At 45.5% G+C, this 19,519-nt stretch overlaps 2 protein-coding genes across 3 annotated transcripts in view; both read right to left on the reverse strand.

Annotated features, from left to right (window-relative positions):
* Window positions 1-267: 267 nt before the first annotated feature.
* The window catches only part of LOC115195343 (transmembrane protein 56-B), a 28,241-nt gene continuing 8,989 nt past the window's right edge, over window positions 268-19,519 (reverse strand). The window contains exons 2-8 of one of the 2 annotated variants that reach the window (XR_003878674.1): window positions 18,925-19,094; window positions 15,804-15,893; window positions 15,617-15,675; window positions 11,160-11,254; window positions 4,968-5,041; window positions 1,225-2,067; window positions 268-698 (exon numbers count right to left, since the gene is read on the reverse strand). Coding sequence is in view for 1 of the 2 variants with exons in the window: in XM_029755120.1 (XP_029610980.1) it covers window positions 1,752-2,067; window positions 4,968-5,041; window positions 11,160-11,254; window positions 15,617-15,675; window positions 15,804-15,893; window positions 18,925-19,079 (789 nt within the window). In the remaining variant the exon portion in view is untranslated. Of the gene's footprint in view, window positions 2,068-4,967; window positions 5,042-11,159; window positions 11,255-15,616; window positions 15,676-15,803; window positions 15,894-18,924; window positions 19,095-19,519 lie in introns of both variants that reach the window. The other variant, XM_029755120.1, reaches the window with a different exon arrangement.
* On the reverse strand, window positions 13,358-15,608 carry LOC115195342 (uncharacterized). The gene is made up of 2 exons (XM_029755119.1): window positions 14,413-15,608; window positions 13,358-14,381 (listed from the first exon to the last, which is right to left on the reverse strand). Exons 1-2 carry the CDS (start codon window positions 15,481-15,483, stop codon window positions 13,368-13,370), a joined length of 2,085 nt encoding a protein of 694 aa, XP_029610979.1. The 5' UTR covers window positions 15,484-15,608; the 3' UTR covers window positions 13,358-13,367.

Here is a 19,519-nt window from a genome sequence, read left to right on the forward strand (position 1 = left end):
CTTTGAGCCAGGGGTCTGTCTGTCTTCTTTGAGCCAGGGGTCTGTCTGTCTTCTTTGAGCCAGGGGTCGGTCTGTCTTCTTTGAGCCAGGGGTCTGTCTGTCTTCTTTGAGCCAGGGGTCGGTCTGTCTTCTTTGAGCCAGGGGTCTGTCTGTCTTCTTTGAGCCAGGGGTCTGTCTGTCTGTCTTCTTTGAGCCAGGGGTCTGTCTGTCTGTCTGTATTCTTTGAGCCAGGGGTCTGTCTGTCTTTGAGCCAGGGGTCTGTCTGTCTTCTTTGAGCCAGGGGTCTGTCTGTCTTCTTTGAGCCAGGGGTCGGTCTGTCTTCTTTGAGCCAGGGGTCTGTCTTCTTTGAGCCAGGGGTCTGTCTGTCTGTCTTCTTTGAGCCAGGGGTCTGTCTGTCTGTCTTCTTTGAGCCAGGGGTCTGTCTTCTTTGAGCCAGGGGTCTGTCTGTCTGTCTTCTTTGAGCCAGGGGTCTGTCTGTATTCTTTGAGCCAGGGGTCTGTCTGTCTGTATTCTTTGAGCCAGGGGTCTGTCTGTCTTCTTTGATCCAGCGCCGGTCTCTGTATCAGAGTGTCTCACTGAGAGGTTTCTTTCAGTTGAACTCACTCATCTTGGATATAGGTTTGATTGCACTAGATGTCCATCCAGTGTTCTGACAGACAGTCAGTTTGGGTTTAAACAGGAAGACGCTAGACTCCGCCCTTCCTCAGCAGACAGACAGCAGATTTTTAATGACACAATTACAACAAGATTTCCTGCATGTGTTAATTGGGTTGGTCGGGTTTTTTTGGTTGGTCGGGTTATTTGGGTTGGTCGGATTATTTGGGTTGGTCGGGTTTTTTGGGTTAGTTAGGGTGATTGGGTTGGTTAGGGTGATTGGGTTGGTTAGGGTGATTGGGTTGGTTGTGTTGGTTGGGTTGGTCGGGTTTTTTGGGTTGGTCGGGTTATTTGGGTTGGTCGGGTTTTTTGGGTTGGTCGGGTTATTTGGGTTGGTCGGATTATTTGGGTTGGTCGGGTTTTTTTGGGTTAGTTAGGGTGATTGGGTTGGTTAGGGTGATTGGGTTGGTTAGGGTGATTGGGTTGGTTGTGTTGGTCGGGTTTTTTGGGTTGGTCGGGTTATTTGGGTTGGTCGGGTTTTTTGGGTTAGTTAGGGGTTAGTTAGGGTGATTGGGTTGGTTGTGTCCCAAAAAACTGATTTTCAAAAACTGTTATTTTATTTGTACTCACCATTTGAACAATAATGAATTCCTCTGTGTTCAAAATGTAAATCTATAACCTCTGGGATTCAGACAAGCAGAATGTTAAAAAGAGCAACATTAGGTGAGGGGCTTCATGTTCCTTTGGGGAGCACATGAACATCACACATTGAGTCTACGGTCTGGAACAAGCAGTAAACGTTTGACTTGGTGAAGTGCTGGGGAAAAACAGACACGTCATCCCAGACATGCCTCTTTTGTGATAAAATGCACAGAAAAATAATTGGCCATGCACAGAAAGTTTTGCTAACAGTTTCACCAACCACTGCCCCAGTTATTGTCCCTTTGTCCACATCCAGCACAATGCTCCAATCTCAAAAGGGGAGCAAAAATGTGCTGCGTCAACTAGCATAAAATTCAGCCCGTGTGAGACTTGGCTTTTGGTGTGAGTTAGTTGACCCCTGAAACAGTCAGGTACTAATCCAATTGTGCACTACAAAGGGGACAGTGGTTCAATGGGTTTCCCCTACCCATTACATCAACCATCCCTCTTGCTTCTTAGTCAGTCTTTCCATTATCTCGTGTCTCCACTTTGTGCCGTCGGGCCGAGCACATGACCTTGTAGCAGCCGCGGGCGATCTTATGCATCCACATGACGTTCATGACATCCAGCGAGACGCTGGAGATGATCCAGGCAGCGCGGCCTTCCGGCGGGACGCGGTAAAAGGCTTCGGTGCCGTACACGGACCACATGCGGCTGTAGTAGAGGGGCATGACGGCGATGCGAACCAGGAAGAAGACCAGGGCCATTGCCATCCCGTTAGCGATGTTGGGCTTGGAGGACTTGGGGTAACCTAACACTTCAAAGAACCAGCTGGAAGAAAGAAACAGTCAGAACAACGATGTGAAGAAAGACACAGTCAGAACAACGATGTACAGAAAGACACAGTCAGAACAACGATGTAAAGAAAGACACAGTCAGAACAACGATGTACAGAAAGACACAGTCAGAACAACGATGTACAGAAAGACACAGTCAGAACAACGATGTACAGAAAGAAACAGTCAGAACAACGATGTAAAGAAAGACACAGTCAGAACAACGATGTACAGAAAGAAACAGTCAGAACAACGATGTGAAGAAAGACACAGTCAGAACAACGATGTGAAGAAAGACACAGTCAGAACAACGATGTGAAGAAAGACACAGTCAGAACAACGATGTACAGAAAGACACAGTCAGAACAACGATGTACAGAAAGACACAGTCAGAACAACGATGTACAGAAAGACACAGTCAGAACAACGATGTACAGAAAGACACAGTCAGAACAACGATGTACAGAAAGACACAGTCAGAACAACGATGTACAGAAAGACACAGTCAGAACAACGATGTAAAGGATAAGCAAACTGAAGTTTAACTTTGTGCCTAACAGGATTCAAACAACACATCTTTCACACGTGTGAACATAAAAAATATCCAGTAAAATCAATATGTGAAAATCGTAAACATGGGTGTATGGGACTTGGCTTTAAACAAATCAACCCTCAAGCATGCCTCATTTTGACACCAGAGGCATGTTTTTTTTTTAATCATAGCCCAAAAATGGTTTATTCAATTATTCCAATTGTTCATGACTTTATCAATCAAGTTGTTCTTAATAAATACAAAATCATTGTTTAGTTTTTCTGTATCAATATGGATGTTTGGGGTCATTTTGGACGTCTGGAGACATAATAACATGTTATCCATACCACCAGAGGTGAAGGGGGACCTGTATCAGTGCTTTAGACCAGATGGACAGATCATCTACAGAGATATAGCTCTTCCCCATGTACTCCCATAAGATTGTCATTTTCTGTACCACATATCGTACGACTGTGTACAAAACCAAAATTACCTTATTTTTGTGCATATAAAAATATGCCACACAATGGAATACAGTCTGCCAATGGTATAAATACTTAATAGAACTGCAAAACGGAACTCAGATACGCTGTACATCTACACAGCTGTAGTGGTGTGTATTCCCCGAAAGTAGTTATTCTAGGGCAAATCTAAAAAAAACTTTATTTGAGTCCAGGTTTCTGGATTGACTCCCACTGACTCTGTACCAGTACCCCCTGTATATAGCCTCCACATTGACTCTGTACCGGTACCCCCTGTATATAACCTCCACATTGACTCTGTACCGGTACCCCCTGTATATAGCCTCCACACTGACTCTGTACCGGTACCCCCTGTATATAGCCTCCACATTGACTCTGTACCGGTACCCCCTGTATATAGCCTCCACACTGACTCGGTACCGGTACCCCCTGTATATAGCCTCCACACTGACTCGGTACCGGTACCCCCTGTATATAGCCTCCACATTGACTCTGTACCAGTACCCCCTGTATATAGTCTCCACATTGACTCTGTACCAGTACCCCCTGTATATAGTCTCCACATTGACTCTGTACCAGTACCCCATGTATATAGCCTCATTATTGTTATGTATTTTGTTACTTTTTGTTATTTTTTACTTTAGTTTATTTGGTAAATATTTTCTTAACTCTTCTTGAACTGCACTGTTGGTTAAGGGCTTGTAAGTAAGCATTTCACGGTAAGGTCTATACTTGTTGTATTCGGCGCATGTGACAAATAAAGTTTGATTTGATTTCTCTGAAGAAAAAAAAAATATTTCACGGGAAAGGTTATATAAATACCAGAATTCCTCCAATATTCTACATGTGCAACTTGTTAGGATATTTGGGTTGCTATAACATTTGGTTGGAAATGAGGATTCAGGCATGTTTTTTGAAGCTTCCTGCCACAGGCCCTACCTCTCCCATTGTTTCACTAGCAGCAACGATAATACTGGCTTTAGTGTAAGTTAATAAATTGTTGGACACTGTCTCTCAAGATCAATGGATGAATCACTTTTTGAATCACTTAAAAAAAATACAAAATAAAATGTAATGGTAGTTGTTTTTTTTACAACATAAATATGACAAAATGTGTATTTACTTCAAAATATGTAATGGTATTATGATGAAATTACCATAAATCTGTTGTTTTTTTGTACTTAAGTGGATTGTACTTTGGAAAGAAAAGCTACACATTATTTAAGGGAAAATTTTTATTTTCGTTTTACGGAATATACTAATTAACTGTAATTTTGGTAAAAGAACAGTCTGTTTTGGTTACTTTTTATTTCAAAACATTATTTACATGTTTATTGATGTTTTGATAAGAATGAAGTTGATAGTTTGTTAAGATTGTCTCTAATAGTTTCTTCTTGGGGTCAAAATGACCCCCGTTGGTAATTCATGTGTGTAAAATATGTAGGTAGTATGAGGGTTAACAAAGTGTATTTCTTCAGCAGCTGCTTTGCAAGGTCTCTGAGTGTCACTGCCCTGTCTAAGCTGGGGCGGCAGGCCAGTAACCGAAAGGTTGCTGGATCGAATCCCCTGGCTGACAAGGTCAAAATCTGTCATTCGGCCCCTGAACAAGGCCTGTCTGAGCTGGGGCGGCAGGCCAGTAACCGAAAGGTTGCAAGATCAAATCCCTGAGCTGACAAGGTAAAAATCTGTCGTTCTGCCCCTGAACAAGGCAGTTAAACCCACTGTTCCCCGGTAGGCCGTCATTGTAAATAAGAATTTGTTCTAAACTGACTTGCCTTGTTAAATAAAAGGTTAAAAGTTCAGAAAGTTCAGGCCTCAGTGTGGGTGGTACCTACCATAGACATAATAAATGTGTTTATATACAGTACATCTTATACTTACCGCTGGTTCACACACGGCGTGGAGAACTCTGCAAGCAGACGGAAGTTAGCAAAATAAGGCAACATTCCTTGTCCCTGGAGGAACAACGTAAACAGAAAGAAACAATGAAACAGGAAAGAAAGGGAGTCAAAATGCTTTCATTTGGTTAAACATCACAGCAGTATGGTTAAAGTGAGGCCTTCACACCATTTGTGCCCACAAAGATTAATCCATCATCAATAACAAAAGAACACAAGGCATGTGATAATTAATAAAAAAATGAAGATCTCACTTTTACCATACTGAACTTTTCAGCGCATTAAAACGTACATTTCACGATCACTCAATATTAAGATACAAAGATAAATGTATTTTCCAACGGCAATAACAAGCGGGGAAAAGGGTACTCTCAAACAGACTTGGTATTACATACTGTACGTGAGGGTTATAACTCTACTACAGATATCTTGGTGAAGAGACCTTTTGATCTGTCAGTGCTGAACCAAAGCTGAGATTAAAGGAGACATTTTCAGATCTAAAATTAAATAATTGAAATCACTTTCTGAATATAGGTCGGCTCTTCTATTTTTCAGATCAAACAGAAAAAGTCTCATCCCATGGGAGGCTCAGCTAACTTCTGAAGGATTTATCCATTTCATCGGTTGTTCCATTTCATCTCCAGTAGACCCTAATAAACCCATTCACATGATTTAGATGAGAACAGCTGAGGCTTCAGTACCGAAAGACCGCGTGAAGTTGAAAAGGGTGTGACTCATTGAAAAGGGTGAGTTTTGGCAGTGAAAAAGCTAAATTACATTCCCTTGTTGTTAGCAGTGCGCATTCAGCCAGGATTTTACAAGTAGACATTCAGCCACTAGCCAAATGTGCCATGATTAGCCATGATTAGCCATGCATACAGAGAGCATTCGGAAAGTATTCAGCCCCTTTGACTTTTCCCACATTTTGTTAAGTTTCATTCTAAAATTGATTAAATTGTTAGTTTTTTTCCCCATCAATCTACACACAATACCCCATAATGACAAAGCGAAAACAAGGTTATAGAAATGTTTGCAAATTTATACAAAATAAAAAAACAGAAATACATTATTTACATATGTATTCAGACCCTTTGCTATGAGACTCGAAATTGAGCTCAGGTGCATCCTGTTTCCATTGATCATACTTGAGATGTCTTTACAACTTGGAGTCCACCTGTGGTAAATTCAATTGATTGGACATGATTTGGAAAGGCGCACAGCTGTCTATATAAGGTCCCACAGTTGACAGTGCATGTCAGAGCAAAAACCAAGACATGGGGTTGAAGGAATTGTGCATAGAGCACCGAGACAGGATTGTGTCGAGGCACAGATCTGGGGAATGGTACAAAAAAATGTCTGCAGCGTTGAAGGTCCCCAATAACAAAGTAGCCTCTATCATTCTTAAATGGAAGAAGTTTGGATTAACTAAGAGTCTTCCTAGAGCTGGCCGCCCAGCCACACTAAGTAATCAGGGGAGAAGGGCCTTGGTCAGGGAGGCGACCAAGAACCCGATGGGTCACTCTGACAGAGCTCCAGAGTTCCTCTGTGGAGATGGGAGAACCTTCCAGAAGGACAACCATCTCTGCAGCACTCCACCAATCAGGCCTTTATGGTAGAGTGGCCAGAAGGAAGCCACTCCTCAGTAAAGGCACATGACAGCCCACTTGGAGTTTGCCAAAAGGCTCCTAAAGCACTCTCAGACCATGAGAAACAAGAGCCTTTGATCTGATGAAACCAAGATTGAACTTTTTGGCCTGAATGTCAAGTGTCACGTCTAGAGGAAACCTGGCACCATCCCTATGGTGAAGCATGGTGGTGGCAGCATCATGCTGTGGGGATGTTTTCAGCGGTAGAGACTTGGAGACTAGTCAGGATTGAGGGAACGATGAACGTAGCAAAGTGCAGAGAGATCCTTGATGAAAACCTGCTCCAGAGCGCTCAGGACCTCAGACTGGGGTGAAGGTTCACCTTCCAGCAGGACAACGACCCTAAGCACACACCCAAGACAACACAGGAGTGGCTTCGGGACAAGTCTCTGAATGTCCTTGAGTGGCCCAGCCAGAGCCCAGACTTGAACCCGTTCGAACATCTCTGGAGAGACCTGAAAATAGCTGTGCAGCGATGCTCCACATCCAACCTGACAGAGCTTGAGAGGATCTGCAGAGAAGAATGGAGAAACTCCCAAAATACAGGTGTGCCAAGCTTGTAGTGTCATACCCAAGAAGACACAAGGCTGTAATCGCTGCCAAAGGTGCTTAAACAAAGTACTGAGTAAAGGGTCTGAATACTTATGTAAATATGATACTTCAGTTTTTTTAGTTTTTTAAATCAATTTGCAGAAATTTTAAAAACCTGTTTTTGGTTTGTCATTATGGGGTATTGTGTGTAGATTGATGATGATTTGTTATTTATTTCAGGCTAAAATGATCCAAATAGCACACACCAAGAGGGGAAACTTACCTTATAACAAAAGTTCATAAATGGCATGTACTCACTCTCAAGATATGGACGTGTCAGGACAAAATGCATTTGCTTCAAGTCTATACCAGAGAGGATATGAACTTTCCCAGCATCTCTATGCTAATACGTCTAGATACTGGTAAGTCCATACTGTTACTGGACAGATAGGTCAGACCTGGTCAGTGTAGCAGACAAGACAGGAAGGATTCAGTCCAGACGAGTCAGCCCTGGTCTGAACATTTTACATCCTACAAAACCTCATTTGAATTTGGTCATTTTTTGGGGGTTTTTTTTGCTTGAATGTTTTGCTGGTGATTGTGGGCCTATATTATTTTAAGAAATCATATTAGCAAAGGATAAAGATAGACAGACAGATTAGGGGGGGGAAGGTGTAACTATAGTTACGAGCAACAAAAAGAAGCAACACCAACGTTGATAGGTCAGCATGAGTTCTAGAACTCAAACAGAAATCAAATATTAGCCTATGAATTAATTTGCTTTGTTTAGCTATTTGACCACAAGTTCTGAGTATAACCTTATTGTTTTTCCACTGATCTAGTATGACATAATAATAACAGAAGACAATCTGCAATATAACAGCCGGTTTAACTAATAATATGCCTAGTCACCGAATTAACTACATACTCACATATACCAGCTTTGATTAAAAAATAAAATAAAATAAAAAATAAAATAATCACACTAAAAAAGTAAGTCAATCAATTAGTAAGTTATGAATTAAGTCGGATGATAGTTAATGAGGGTTTTATGTTGATAAAGTGCTTCATGTTGACCATGCTAAGAAGTCACGAATGTTTCAGTGACAGTATGGCCTAAACCACCATGTCATCCATCCTTCTGATGGCCTGTCAGTTGTAGCAGCAAGACAATTTAACCTCATGGTCAATTATCTTAAGTAGTAGAAGTATTGCCGTTTTCAACAACACCGTTCATTTTGCTCCGTTGCTTTAACATAATGGACTTTCTGTCTCTTGAATGAAAGGTAAAAAAAAATGACATTTACATCGGAATGCATTGCATCTCCGAAAGGGTAGCTTTTGTAATGCATATACTGTACATTATTGTACTTCAAGTGTATTCATTTAATCCAGTTGGGTAGGAATACAATTCGCATACAATGCTAAGGGATAATTATTGCAAAAAGGTTTAAGGATTTGGGTTGGCCTGAATCAAGGCCTGATCTTTGCCTTACTGGGGCGGCAGATAGCCTAGTGGTTAGAGTGTAGAGGCGGCAGGTAGCCTAGTGGTTAGAGTGTAGAGGCGGCAGGTAGCCTAGTGGTTAGAGTGTAGAGGCGGCAGGTAGCCTAGTGGTTAGAGTGTAGAGGCGGCAGGTAGCCTAGTGGTTAGAGTGTAGAGGCGGCAGGTAGCCTAGTGGTTAGAGGGGCGGCAGGTAGCCTAGTGGTTAGAGGGGCGGCAGGTATCCTAGTGGTTAGAGGGGCGGCAGGTATCCTAGTGGTTAGAGGGGCGGCAGGTATCCTAGTGGTTAGAGGGGCGGCAGGTATCCTAGTGGTTAGAGGGGCGGCAGGTATCCTAGTGGTTAGAGGGGCGGCAGGTAGCCTAGTGGTTAGAGTGTAGAGGCGGCAGGTAGCCTAGTGGTTAGAGTGTAGAGGCGGCAGGTAGCCTAGTGGTTAGAGTGTAGAGGCGGCAGGTAGCCTAGTGGTTAGAGTGTAGAGGCGGCAGGTAGCCTAGTGGTTAGAGGGGCGGCAGGTAGCCTAGTGGTTAGAGGGGCGGCAGGTATCCTAGTGGTTAGAGGGGCGGCAGGTATCCTAGTGGTTAGAGGGGCGGCAGGTATCCTAGTGGTTAGAGGGGCGGCAGGTAGCCTAGTGGTTAGAGCGTAGAGGCGGCAGGTAGCCTAGTGGTTAGAGGGGCGGCAGGTAGCCTAGTGGTTAGAGTGTAGAGGAGGCAGGTAGCCTAGTGGTTAGAGCGTAGGGGCGGCAGGTAGCCTAGTGGTTAGAGCGTAGAGGCGGCTGGTAGCCTAGTGGTTAGAGCGTAGAGGCGGCAGGTAGCCTAGTGGTTAGAGTGTAGAGGCGGCTGGTAGCCTAGTGGTTAGAGCGTAGAGGCGGCTGGTAGCCTAGTGGTTAGAGCGTAGAGGCGGCAGGTAGCCTAGTGGTTAGAGTGTAGAGGCGGCTGGTAGCCTAGTGGTTAGAGTGTAGAGGCGGCAGGTAGCCTAGTGGTTAGAGTGTAGAGGCAGCAGGTAGCCTAGTGGTTAGAGTGTTGGACCAGTAACCGAAAGGTTGCTAGATCACATCCCCGAGCTGACAAGGTAAAAATATGTCGTTCTGCCCCTGAACAAGGCAGTTAACCCACTGTTCCTAGGCCGTCGTTGAAAATAAGAATTTGTTCTTAATTGACTTGCCTAGTTAAATGAAGGTAAAAAATGAAATTATTTATAACTTAAAACAGAGACACTCGAGGCTTGAGTTAGGTAGGTGAGCCCTCACAGAGCTAGTGTGGGGCATTACAGTGAGCACACATTCATAGACGAGACGCATTTAAGCATCATACATGGCAAAGTGTTATCATTAACATTTCAGTTGCTTTCAAGGGCCCTCTGCCATAACAGACAAGCGAGAAGAAACTGTGGAAATAGTGGGGCAGTGTGAGAGAAAGGAGACAGAACAGTAGGAGGTAGGAAGTAAGTTGTTTTGGCATGCACACACAGTACTGTTAGAGACCTGGGAAAGCCAGGAGAAATGGAGGCATGCTCAGCTCAGCTCAGTCCAGCACAGCTCTATATAAGGCTGAGGGGTCAGTGAAAGAAAAGCAGGGCTTTTAATGGGAAGGTGATGAGGAAGGGAAAGGCAATGAGGGTGTCGGCCACTACCATCACTAAGCATTCCATGCAAAAAATACCAACACTGTCATCATAGCCATAATCATGAGCTATAGAACCAGGTGACCTAGAAGAGTACAGACCAAGGGTGAACAGCAGTGTCCTGGATGACTGGGCTTAAAACCTTTTTCAGCATTATAACTAGTGGTTATAGTGGCTTTAACTAGCATACAACCCGTTTCAGCGTTATACCCAGTTTACAACCTGTTTCAGCATTATAAACAGTTGTTATAGTGGTTATAACCAGTCTCTGTGTCACTGTCCAGTCAAACGAGACAAGTTGCTTGACAAGACAGTGCTGATGAAGCATGGTCATATCTGAAACTCAACAATATCAAACCTATCAAATGTTCTTTCAATCCAAACTATCGCTAACGATCATCCAAACCACAAAATAACACATACTTCTTGTACCACAACCACAACCCTTTTCATAACAAGAGACAATCAACAAGCAACTCCCCAAAACTGGACAACACAACATTTAATTTGTGTGACTGAACACAGAATCCTAAAGCCAAGCCTACAGTAGAGTTTGACCTCATTCTAATCTAACGGATTTCCTGCTTGTCTTTTCAACAGCTGAGGACTAGCTAATGAGAGGCATTTAGAAGAACATGTGAAATTAGTGCCAGTAGGTTAACGTCAGATGTTCTCACAAGCAGAGTCCTAGTGGACCTAACAGGAGCAAAGCTACGTTAGCTTGTTAGCACTCACACATCCTCCCTGCCCTGCGTTCAGCATCACACAGCATGACACTCACTCACCCTCCCTGCCATCACCATCACACAGCTGTTCACCTTTAGCTGTATCTTTCCCATCATGCCTACATGTTCTGCTATTGGACAATAGGGAACTCACCAGTACATAGTAGTAAGCATACAGCGCAGCCAGGTGGTGCACTACAAAAAACTTGTCGCCTATCGCCTTCCAATAGTAAAATATTAACAGCAGATCTGGAAGACAAAGGAAAAGAGCAACACAGGGGTTAACTGAGAACATACTGCAGCAGGTGAACAAAAAGCTGGGTTCAGAAATGAAACTAAAACAACAATAATTTTCTGGTACAGCCAACAAGGACAAAACACAACTGAAATAGCCGATGTTCCCGATGCCGATAACCAATGTTGCCGAAGTGTAGCTAAAGATGGCCAGGACGGCCTGTAGCGAACGAGGAACGGTGAAAGACGGCCTGTAGCGAACGAGGAACGGTGAAAGACGGCCTGTAGCGAACGAGGAACGAGGAACGGTGAAAGACGGCCTGTAGCGAACGAGGAACGGTTGAAAGACGGCCTGTAGCGAACGAGGAACGGTTGAAAGACGGCCTGTAGCGAACGAGGAACGGTGAAAGACGGCCTGTAGCAAACGAGGAACGGTGAAAGACGGCCTGTAGTGAACGAGGAACGGTGAAAGACGGCCTGTAGTGAACGAGGAACGGTGAAAGACGGCCTGTAGCGAACGAGGAACATTGAGACGGCCTGTAGCGAACGAGGAATGGTGAAAGATGGCCTGTAGTGAACGAGGAACATTGAGACGGCCTGTAGCGAACGAGGAACGGTGAAAGACGGCCTGTAGCGAACGAGGAACGGTGAGACGGCCTGTAGCGAACGAGGAACGGTGAAAGACGGCCTGTAGCGAACGAGGAACGGTGAAAGACGGCCTGTAGTGAACGAGGAACGGTGAAAGACGGCCTGTAGTGAACGAGGAACGGTGAAAGACGGCCTGTAGCGAACGAGGAACATTGAGACGGCCTGTAGCGAACGAGGAACGGTGAAAGACGGCCTGTAGCGAACGAGGAACGGTGAAAGACGGCCTGTAGTGAACGAGGAACATTGAGACGGCCTGTAGTGAACGAGGAACGGTGAAAGACGGCCTGTAGCGAACGAGGAACGGTGAAAGACGGCCTGTAGTGAACGAGGAACATTGAGACGGCCTGTAGTGAATGAGGAACATTGAGACGGCCTGTAGTGAACGAGGAACATTGAGACGGCCTGTAGTGAATGAGGAACATTGAGACGGCCTGTAGTGAACGAGGAACATTGAGACGGCCTGTAGCGAACGAGGAACATTGAGACGGCCTGTAGTGAACGAGGAACGGTGAAAGACGGCCTGTAGTGAACGAGGAACATTGAGACGGCCTGTAGTGAACGAGGAACATTGAGACGGCCTGTAGCGAACGAGGAACATTGAGACGGCCTGTAGTGAACGAGGAACGGTGAAAGACGGCCTGTAGTGAACGAGGAACGGTGAAAGATGGCCTGTAGCGAACGAGGAACGGTGAAAGACGGCCTGTAGTGAACGAGGAACGGTGAAAGATGGCCTGTAGCGAACGAGGAACGGTGAAAGACGGCCTGTAGTGAACGAGGAACGGTGAAAGATGGCCTGTAGCGAACGAGGAACATTGAGACGGCCTGTAGTGAACGAGGAATGGTGAAAGATGGCCTGTAGCGAACGAGGAACATTGAGACGGCCTGTAGCGAACGAGGAACGGTGAAAGATGGCCTGTAGCGAACGAGGAACATTGAGACGGCCTGTAGCGAACGAGGAACGGTGAAAGATGGCCTGTAGCGAACGAGGAACATTGAGACGGCCTGTAGCGAACGAGGAACGGTGAAAGATGGCCTGTAGCGAACGAGGAACATTGAGACGGCCTGTAGCGAACGAGGAACGGTGAAAGATGGCCTGTAGCGAACGAGGAACATTGAGACGGCCTGTAGCGAACGAGGAACATTGAGACGGCCTGTAGCGAACGAGGAACATTGAGACGGCCTGTAGCGAACGAGGAACATTGAGACGGCCTGTAGCGAACGAGGAACATTGAGACGGCCTGTAGCTAACGAGGAACATTGAGACGGCCTGTAGCGAACGAGGAACGGTGAAAGATGGCCTGTAGCGAACGAGGAACATTGAGACGGCCTGTAGCGAACGAGGAACGGTGAAAGATGGCCTGTAGCGAACGAGGAACATTGAGACGGCCTGTAGCGAACGAGGAACATTGAGACGGCCTGTAGCGAACGAGGAACATTGAGACGGCCTGTAGCGAACGAGGAACATTGAGACGGCCTGTAGCTAACGAGGAACATTGAGACGGCCTGTAGCGAACGAGGAACGGTGAAAGATGGCCTGTAGCGAACGAGGAACATTGAGACGGCCTGTAGCGAACGAGGAACGGTGAAAGATGGCCTGTAGCGAACGAGGAACATTGAGACGGCCTGTAGCGAACGAGGAACGGTGAAAGACGGCCTGTAGCGAACGAGGAACGGTGAAAGATGGCCTGTAGCGAACGAGGAACGGTGAAAGATGGCCTGTAGCGAACGAGGAACGGTGAAAGATGGCCTGTAGCGAACGAGGAACATTGAGACGGCCTGTAGCGAACGAGGAACGGTGAAAGATGGCCTGTAGCGAACGAGGAACATTGAGACGGCCTGTAGCGAACGAGGAACGGTGAAAGATGGCCTGTAGCGAACGAGGAACATTGAGACGGCCTGTAGCGAACGAGGAACGGTGAAAGATGGCCTGTAGCGAACGAGGAACATTGAGACGGCCTGTAGCGAACGAGGAACATTGAGACGGCCTGTAGCGAACGAGGAACATTGAGACGGCCTGTAGCGAACGAGGAACATTGAGACGGCCTGTAGCGAACGAGGAACGGTGAAAGATGGCCTGTAGCGAACGAGGAACATTGAGACGGCCTGTAGCGAACGAGGAACGGTGAAAGATGGCCTGTAGCGAACGAGGAACATTGAGACGGCCTGTAGCGAACGAGGAACGGTGAAAGATGGCCTGTAGCGAACGAGGAACATTGAGACGGCCTGTAGCGAACGAGGAACGGTGAAAGATGGCCTGTAGCGAACGAGGAACATTGAGACGGCCTGTAGCGAACGAGGAACGGTGAAAGATGGCCTGTAGCGAACGAGGAACATTGAGACGGCCTGTAGCGAACGAGGAACGGTGAAAGATGGCCTGTAGCGAACGAGGAACATTGAGACGGCCTGTAGCGAACGAGGAACGGTGAAAGATGGCCTGTAGCGAACGAGGAACATTGAGACGGCCTGTAGCGAACGAGGAACGGTGAAAGACGGCCTGTAGCGAACGAGGAACGGTGAAAGACGGCCTGTAGCGAACGAGGAACATTGAGACGGCCTGTAGTGAACGAGGAACATTGAGACGGCCTGTAGTGAACGAGGAACATTGAGACGGCCTGTAGTGAACGAGGAACATTGAGACGGCCTGTAGTGAATGAGGAACGGTGAAAGACGGCCTGTAGTGAACGAGGAACATTGAGACGGCCTGTAGTGAACGAGGAACATTGAGACGGCCTGTAGTGAATGAGGAACGGTGAAAGACGGCCTGTAGTGAACAAGGAACATTGAGACGGCCTGTAGTGAACGAGGAACGGTGAAAGACGGCCTGTAGCGAACGAGGAACGAGGAACGGTGAAAGACGGCCTGTAGCGAACGAGGAACGAGGAACGGTGAAAGATGGCCTGTAGCGAACGAGGAACAGTGAAAGACGGCCTGTAGCGAACGAGGAACGAGGAACGGTGAAAGACGGCCTGTAGCGAACGAGGAACGGTGAAAGACGGCCTGTAGTGAACGAGGAACATTGAGACGGCCTGTAGTGAACGAGGAATGGTGAAAGACGGCCTGTAGTGAACGAGGAACGGTGAAAGACGGCCTGTAGTGAACGAGGAATGGTGAAAGACGGCCTGTAGTGAACGAGGAACATTGAGATGGCCTGTAGTGAACAAGGAACATTGAGACGGCCTGTAGCGAATGAGGAACGGTGAAAGACGGCCTGTAGCGAATGAGGAACGGTGAAAGACGGCCTGTAGCGAACGAGGAACGTTGAGACGGCATGTGGTGAACGAGGAACGGTGAAAGACGGCCTGTAGTGAACGAGGAACGGTGAAAGACGGCCTGTAGCGAACGAGGAACGGTGAAAGACGGCCTGTAGCGAACGAGGAACGGTGAAAGACGGCCTGTAGAGAACGAGGAACATTGAGACGGCATGTAGTGAACGAGGAACGGTGAAAGACGGCCTGTAGTGAACGAGGAACGGTGAAAGATGGCCTGTAGTGAACGAGGAAAGGTGAAAGATGGCCTGTAGTGAACGAGGAACGGTGAAAGATGGTCTGTAGTGAACGAGGAACGGTGAAAGATGGTCTGTAGTGAACGAGGAACATTGAGACGGCCTGTAGTGAACGAGGAACGGTGAAAGATGGTCTGTAGTGAACGAGGAACGGTGAAAGATGGTCTGTAGTGAACGAGGAACGGTGAAAGTGTGTATGCGACCAAAGTGTGTCAGTGAGATCTCACCAGATATGAGGTAGCCTGTTGTCATGCCAACATTTATCTTCACAAGTGTGGGATCTCCCCTGTTGGCAGAAAAAGACGGGAAAAACATTCAACACATTACAACACGGTTCTATACAACATACAGTAACGATATGTACACAACACCGTGCTACCATCACACACTACAACAAAGCAACAGAGTCCTCACCAGACAGGGTCTTCATTGACGGCGTCGTCAAACAGCAGGATGTAGAGGCAAAAGAACCCCACCACCAGGGCATGAAGTGTGGACACCGTCCTAAAACACACAGAAACCTTGTCAAATCTGTGATAAAACAAACACACACACACACACACACACACACACACCTTGTTAAATCTGTGATAAAACACACACACACACACACCTTGTCAAATCTGTGATAAAACACACACACACACACACCTTGTCAAATCTGTGATAAAACACACACACCTTGTCAAATCTGTGATGAAACACACACACCTTGTCAAATCTGTGATAAAACACACACACCTTGTCAAATCTGTGATGAAACACACACACACACACACACACCTTGTGAAATCTGTGATGACACACACACCCACACACCTTGTTAAATCTGTGATAAAAACACACACACATACACACACACACACACACACACACACACACACACACACACACACACACCTTGTCAAATCTGTGATGAAACACACACACACACACACACACACACACACAAACATACACACCTTGTCAAATCTGTGATAAAACACACACACCTTGTCAAATCTGTGATGAAACACACACACACACACACACCTGTCAAATCTGTGATGAAACACACACACACACCTTGTTAAATCTGTGATGAAACACACACACACACACACCGTGTCAAATCTGTGATGAAACACACACACACACACACACACACCGTGTCAAATCTGTGATGAAACACACACACACACACACCTTGTCAAATCTGTGATAAAACACACACACACACACACACACACACACACACACACGCACCTTGTCAAATCTGTGATGAAACACACACACACACCTTGTTAAATCTGTGATGAAACACACACACACACACACACACACACACACACACACCTTGTTAAATCTGTGATAAAACACACACACACCTTGTCAAATATGTGATAAAAGACTTTGTAATAGGTGATGCAGATTAAGCGTTCCTGTGCAGAGCGCAGGACGGCGCAGGGTGAATTAACTCTCTGGTTACACGGCCACCAGCAGACAGATTCAGCCCAATGAGATGAAACGCTGTTCAGGGGTCAGTCAGTCAGACAGATATTAGAGAATCAGGCAGTCCGATATCAGAGAATCAGGCAGTCAGACAGATATCAGAGAATCAGGCAGTCCGATATCAGAGAATCAGGCAGTCCGATATCAGAGAATCAGGCAGTCCGATATCAGAGAATCAGGCAGTCCGATTTCAGAGAATCAGGCAGTCCGATTTCAGAGAATCAGGCAGTCCGATATCAGAGAATCAGGCAGTCCGATATCAGAGAATCAGGCAGTCCGATATTAGAGTCAGTCAGTCAGATATCAGAGTCAGTCAGTCAGTCAGATAGATAGAGTCAGTCAGATAGCAGAGAGTCTGGCAGACAGCAGAGCAGAGCAGAGAATCTGGCATAGAGGAGAGTCAGGCAGTGAGACAGTCAGTCAGATATCAGAGTCAGTCAGACAGATATCAGAGACAGTCAGTCAGATAGCAGAGAGACAGTCAGTCAGATAGCAGAGAGTCTGTCTCTCTGCTATCTGTCTGCCAGTCTGTCTGCCAGTCTGTTCATCTCTCCCCCTGGCCATTGGCACGGGCCAGACCAAGACCAGACAACTACAGAACCTTCACAGACAGGGTCATCTGAGGGTCATCTGTAATCTTCAAAACATCTGTGCCTTTGCAGACAGTCAAGTCAATAGTCAAGTCAATAGTAAGTAAATAGTAAGTCAATAGTCAAGTCAATAGACAAGTCAATAGTCAAGTAAATAGTAAGTCAATAGTAAGTCAATAGTAAGTCAATAGTCAAGTCAATAGTCAAGTCAATAGTCAATAGACAAGTCAATAGTCAAGTCAATAGTCAAGTCAATAGTCAATAGTCAAGTCAATAGTCAAGTCAATAGTCAAGTCAATAGTCAATAGACAAGTCAATAGTCAAGTCAATAGTCAATAGTCAAGTCAATAGTCAAGTCAATAGTCAAGTCAATAGTCAATAGTCAAGTCAATAGTCAATAGTAAGTCAATAGTCAATAGACAATACAATAGTAAGTCAATAGACAAGTCAATAGTAAGTCAATAGTAAGTCAATAGTCAAGTCAATAGTCAATAGTAAGTCAATATATAATACATGGACGGTTGTAATAACTGAGAATGTGTGGGGTGGTCATGACAACATGATGGTTATGAGTCATGGAACATTCTTGGAATACATGATGCAATAATAGTGTTCACGGCAGATGTTTTGATAAGAGCATCTGGTGCGATTTATTTGATTTAACTAGTCAGTCAAGAACAAATTCTTATTTTCAATAACGGCCTAGGAAGAGTGCCTTGTTCAGGGGCAGAACGACAGATTTTTATCTTGTCAGCTCTGGGATTTGATCTTGCAACCTTACGGTTACTGGTCCAACGCTCTAACCACTAGGATACCAGCCGCCCCAGATAAGGAGCCACATTGTGTAAATTACCTGTGTATTGACCTGAGTAATGACCTGTGTATTGACCTGTGTAATGACCTGTGTATTGACCTGTGTATTGACCTGTGTAAATGACCTGTGTAAATGACCTGTGTAATGACCTGAGTAATGACCTGTGTAAATGACCTGTGTAAATGACCTGAGTATTGACCTGTGTATTGACCTGAGTAATGACCTGAGTATTGACCTGAGTATTGACCTGTGTATTGACCTGTGTATTGACCTGTGTATTGACCTGAGTAATGACCTGAGTATTGACCTGAGTATTGACCTGAGTATTGACCTGAGTATTGACCTGTGTATTGACTTGTGTACTGACCTGAGTATTGACCTGTGTATTGACCTGAGTATTGACCTGTGTATTGACCTGTGTAATGACCTGAGTATTGACCTGAGTATTGACCTGTGTAAATTACCTGTGTATTGACCTGAGTATTGACCTGTGTACTGACCTGACCATCTGGGTGACTTGAGGCATTGACACATGAACAACAATAACAGATTTATAGCAGACTGTCGAAATGATCATGTATGTAGTGACACACAAAGGACGATCATATGATATCAGTGTTGCAGCCAGTAGCCAATGTACCTTGAGTTCCATTCCACTTTCTGCTGGTCTGCCAGGCGTAGGAAGCCAGGACTGGCGCGGGGAGAGACCCAGGGACTGACCCGGTGGAAGAGCCACTGGAAGGAGAGGAAACTGGTGACCAAGATGACTAGGATCAGCTGGCTGAACAGGTCCATGGCCGCCTAACCCCACTGGAGAGAGAGGAAGAGAGAGGAAGAGAGAGGAAGAGAGGGAGAAGAGAGAGGGAGAAGAGAGAGAGAAGAGAGAGGGAGAAGTGAGAGAGAGGAAGAGAGAGAGAAGAGAGAGGGAGAAGTGAGAGAGAAGAGAGAGAGAAGAGAGATTTTATGATCTCTTTTAGTCCTAATTTGGACTAATCTTCCAAGAGTCCTTCAACATTAAAACACAATTTATAATACCATCACATTTTCACATAACACACTGTTACAGACAGACATAATACACTGACATATTGACCAGATAAATACTCTAACAGTCTAAAACGATAGATTGATTCTTCATCTACCATAGTCCAGCACAACTTCCCTATGTATTATATTTAAATGGTTTTAAAGTATTGTTTGAATTTATATAATGAAAGGTTTCTGGTTTGCTCAGA

This window comes from Salmo trutta, chromosome 6, assembly GCF_901001165.1.
Source record: "Salmo trutta chromosome 6, fSalTru1.1, whole genome shotgun sequence".
Lineage (NCBI taxonomy): Eukaryota > Metazoa > Chordata > Actinopteri > Salmoniformes > Salmonidae > Salmo > Salmo trutta.

Coding starts and splice junctions, on each gene's coding strand:
- LOC115195342 (XM_029755119.1), bottom strand. CDS start 15,483: ATGTTCCTCGTTCACTACAGACCATCTTTCACCGTTCCTCGTTCACTA. Junction 14,382..14,412: donor ATGTTCCTCGTTCGCTACAG/GCCGTCTTTCAC, acceptor CGTTCGCTACAG/GCCGTCTTTCACCGTTCCTC.